The sequence below is a fragment of the Geospiza fortis genome, unplaced genomic scaffold (assembly GCF_000277835.1).
Source record: "Geospiza fortis unplaced genomic scaffold, GeoFor_1.0 scaffold452, whole genome shotgun sequence".
Taxonomy (NCBI): domain Eukaryota; kingdom Metazoa; phylum Chordata; class Aves; order Passeriformes; family Thraupidae; genus Geospiza; species Geospiza fortis.
The window spans coordinates 646918-651343 of record NW_005054369.1 but is presented as its reverse complement, the minus strand read 5'-3'; the positions used below and the strand labels follow the sequence as shown (position 1 = coordinate 651343).

At 38.6% G+C, this 4426-nt stretch overlaps 1 protein-coding gene across 1 annotated transcript in view; it reads right to left on the bottom strand.

Moving 5' to 3' along the window:
- Positions 1-3811: 3811 nt before the first annotated feature.
- Positions 3812-4426, bottom strand: part of LOC102043307 (deleted in malignant brain tumors 1 protein) — a 4187-nt gene continuing 3572 nt past the window's right edge. Inside the window, exon 6 of the mRNA XM_031059880.1 lies at positions 3812-4091. Coding sequence (XP_030915740.1) covers positions 3812-4091 — 280 coding nt within the window. The remainder of the gene's footprint in view (positions 4092-4426) is intronic.

The following is a 4426-nucleotide window of genomic DNA, read 5'->3' as shown; positions in this document are numbered from 1 at the left end:
GAAATTATCAAAATTAAAAAGAAATAATCTTAAAGCAATATTTGCTTCTGCTTAAACACAGAAATGCAAAAAAAAAAAAAACAGCTGAATTAAACTACTTTAAAAATAATAAACTGTATTTACTTACAATGTTAGTGGATTAAAAGAAAACTTGTTGCTAGATTTCTGTATGTGTAGTGTTTAAGGACATTCAGAAGCTAATACAGTACTAATACAGTAAGAATTACTTTTTGTGATATGACTGTGGTGCCATGTCTCACAGAACTTTTGTTTCAAGTCTATTTATGTGGAGAAAAAACACCTGTGGTCCTCAGAGAAAGAAAAACCACATTAAATTTGCATGATATTCTTTATCCTAAAGAAGCCAACTGCACTAAAGGTTGTGATTCCCAAATGTGTAAGTCTACATTTGTAGCCAAGAGTGGATTCGACAATTTCCCCACTCAGCCCAGCTTCTGCAAGTCTTCCCAGAAATTCCCTGGACAGCAGATGTCTACGTGTGCTGCTCCATGCTTTGTCTCTTCTAGGAATTTTTTCTTTCAAAGCTCAAAAACCAGAAAAAAAAACCCCAAGAGCCATAATGAAAAAGGCAGGATTACTGGTTTTGTATTTTTTTCTGATCAAGACCCCAGTAATTTGTACCTTTTGTATTAAAAATATGTGTCTTGATTTGTCATTTAAAGTAGAACTAGATTTTTGTTTGTATCTATCACAAATCTTTAAACTTGTTAATACTTTTTACATTCTTCCTTGCACTAACCAAAGATCTGGAAGCATCAAGCAGTTTGTCTTAGGAATGTGCTGCTGTAATAATTAAAATCTGCACCAAAAATACCTTACCAATAAACAAAATAAATTTATTCCTATCTGCAGTCCAGTACTCAGTGCAACACAATCTAGTTTCCTGAGCTACATGTTTTATTTTCCCTGAATCACACAGGCAGCAAGATAGAAAACAAAGTGTAGTATGTGCCATTTCCTTTCACATTTTCATGTTTTTTCCCACCTAACTGGGCAGATAATTTCTGCCAGTGTGCTTTTTATGGTGTGAGGGATGCTCTACATCTGACCATGTGAGGCAGCAGTATTTACTGAATGAATGGGCAATGACAACTGTAAATGCATCTCACCTTACCCCCACTTTACAAGGCATTCTATAACAGGGAAAAGAAGTTAGTTAATTTTGCCACAGTAAGTGAAACCAGTTTTACACATATATTGCTGTATCAAATATTGCATGATGGCAAATATGCGTTGACATTTAACTGTGAGCCAAGAGAAACCATTAAAATAAAATATTTGAATTAGCAAATGTTTAAATAAGTTATGTGCATAACTTTTCTACTATGACTAGTCTCCCAAATTCTTTGTAAACCATCGGGGCAGCTAAGTGTTTGCCCTAACCTCTGCATGATCAGGCCTCCAACACATTTCTGGAAATCCATTCTGAAGATATTTGCTGAACTACTCACTGCTCGAGTGAGGTTCTCAGTTTATAAATTTCACAATGATGGTGCATATTGAGGGCAAACATTCCTCAGCCCCCACTGGAAAAGTCCCCAAAACCAAGCCAGAAATCTGTGCCACATGCTCCTGCACCACACAGAGCCTGGCACAACTGGGGCATGGTCAAGCAGCAGGTTTTGTTCTTTACCATTCAAAGTCAGAGATGAGGTCTGCCCAGTGGGCTCCACGCTGTGTTTGCTGTTCTGTAAATAACCAAGAATTTGTGGCCCAGAATTTGGGTGCACCATAAGTCATGGGCAGGTACTGGCTGTCCAAGTCTGGTGGAACAAATTGGCAAGACTTGCTTGCCTAAGCCAGGCATTTCAGTAAACATTTCTTTGTTAGAGAAGATGAATTTTGTATTTGTCTATTTATCTAAACACAATGGAAAGAACAAAAAGGGGAAAGGCGGTGGAGACATCTTAAAATGAGAGGATGTAAAAAATATTTTTATGGCATTCATTGATATTCAGATATATTAAACTGACTTCAAGCTCAACAGATATGGTCCCAGAACAGATCAGATCCATGGAAATGTTCAAAGTACTCTGGAAAGATTTTGCATTGTGTTTGCAAGTTAGAATTTCATACATCTCATCTTTTGACCTAGATGCTTTTCTTGAGGATTTCACTGTGCTGCAGCTCTGGCTTTGGTGTTCCCTGGTTCACAACAACACAACAACACAATGAATCTACTCTGTCCTTCATAAGGATGGGTGAGTCAGCCCTTCAAAATGAGACAATAGCCATTGACTTATTCCATTGTTCTCTTTGTAGCTGCCGCCCTACAGTGTAGCAAGATTGGTGTAGTTTTGAACCAAGAACTTGAGCTAAGAATAATAATAATAATAATGTGGGCTTTTACTGAAGTGACCAGAAATAAATGTCAGTACAACCCTTTTCAAATAAGATTTGGTGGAGCACTTCAAGGAAGTGTGGTTAAAAAATAAAATATGAGAGTAGATGCCATTTATTAATAATCATCATTTGCATTCATTAATTAAGAGCACTTTAATGACTACACCATTTGCCCTAAACTTAAGACTTTATGTAGAACTAGAGAAGACTTATTATACATAGCCAAGGAATGGTGAGGAGAACTTCAGACCTTAATGCAAATATGACAGTGCAATGTCCTCTTTGGGGACATTGATATGTTTTCTATTCATTCACCAGTATTTAATAGAGGGGGAAATTATAGAGTTGTGTGGGGTTTTGCTGCAATTTTGTAGGTTGCGGTCGCATGATAACAGAAGGTCATCAGAAACCATTAGCCACTCCACTGACTTAAGTCGCATGTATTAAACCCTTGTGTGTCATTAAACTTCCATCCAGTTCAATCCTCAGTCCATGCTATCTCCCAGTCCTCTTCCCCTTGAGGAGCCTTCCACTGAAAAATTTCCTCCTGCTGTGGTGCAATTACTTCATCACTGTGGCACACCATAAGTGAAAGGTATTGCAGTCTGATCTAAGCTTTTTTCCCTTGGGAAGTTTTGAAGTAATTTCCAGCTCCCACTCCTTATGTGGTCCAGACCCTTCCCCAGCTCCTTTTCCCTTCTCTGGACACGCTCCAGCACCTCAATGACATTTTGCAGTGAGGGGCCCAAAACTGAACCTGGGATTTGAGCTGCCCCAGCAGTGCTGGCTCCCTGTACATGCCACATGATGGCACTCAGGATTAGGTGTTACAGGCACAGGGTGTTGTGCTGTGCTGATCTCACAGCAGATCTGGCTGTATTTTTCACTGGCAGAACCAAGATACCCATCTTGAGAAGAGGGATTTTATGGTTCATGTGCTGTGATTAAATAAGAGAGCCTAATATTGCAGGGTGCCAGTCTGAGGGTTGTTTAAACTTTCCCTGGTCTTTGGCTTTTTCAGCTCTGGGAGAGATGAAAAGACCTGGACATGCTTTATCCCTCATTGTGTTATGTCCCAAACCTTAAAAAATGCTGGAAAATATTGTTCTAGATTAACAGATTTCTTGCACTCTAATACATCTAGACTCAGGTGTGTATTAATAGAACTTGTTTATAGAACCTACACTGCAATTTCAACATTCCAGTTTTACCATTAAGAAAACAAACTACGAACAAAAAGCTTAAAAATCACAAATTTCACTCCCCATAGAACTGCTGAGGGAGCATTTTTGTTACACGGGGATGACTGATGTGAATTGGGATTAACAGGCATGAGTCAGAGAGCACATTCCTAATATTTATTCTAGAGCTTCTGGCAACCTAGCAGCATGGTTTCTTCCAGAATTCAATTGGCATTTAAAGATGCTGTCTGTCAAAGGAGACAGTTTTACTGAGACCCAAGTTCATCCATTGTCTCAGGTTTCCAAAGCTGTATTGGGCCAGCAACAACAATCACACTTTCTGGGTCAGAGCTGGCCTCTCTCTTGGACCTTTGAAGACAGCCTTGGTAGCATCTGGAGGAATAATCATAGGCCCTGCACACCACCAGCTCACACTGCAGGTAAACCTCTGGATTGCTCTGAATGAACTGGAAGGCATTGAATTTGAACCTGAGGGTGTTTCTGAAGGGTGAGTAATAAGTAGCATAGGTGGGATCTTTGGCACACCTAAAAAGAAACAAAAAAACCCTCTCATGAATACACACTCCAGTCAGTCATTTACATGCAATAAAACACACAACATGAAAAGTGATTTTTAAGAATAGTGAAAACAATTTGGAAAGCTGCAAGTCAGAAAACCAAAATGCCTTTTTTTGGCATAATTCAACCACATTGCCTTTCCTCAGCCTGTCGTGTGTCTGATACCCGGTGTTTGTATGATTCTGTGGAGGTAAATTAACCTTACCTGAGGCATTTCACTATTGCCTTATGATTATTAATAAATAATAATAATAATAAATTTTAATAACTTATAATGTAATAATTAATAATGAAAAATAAAA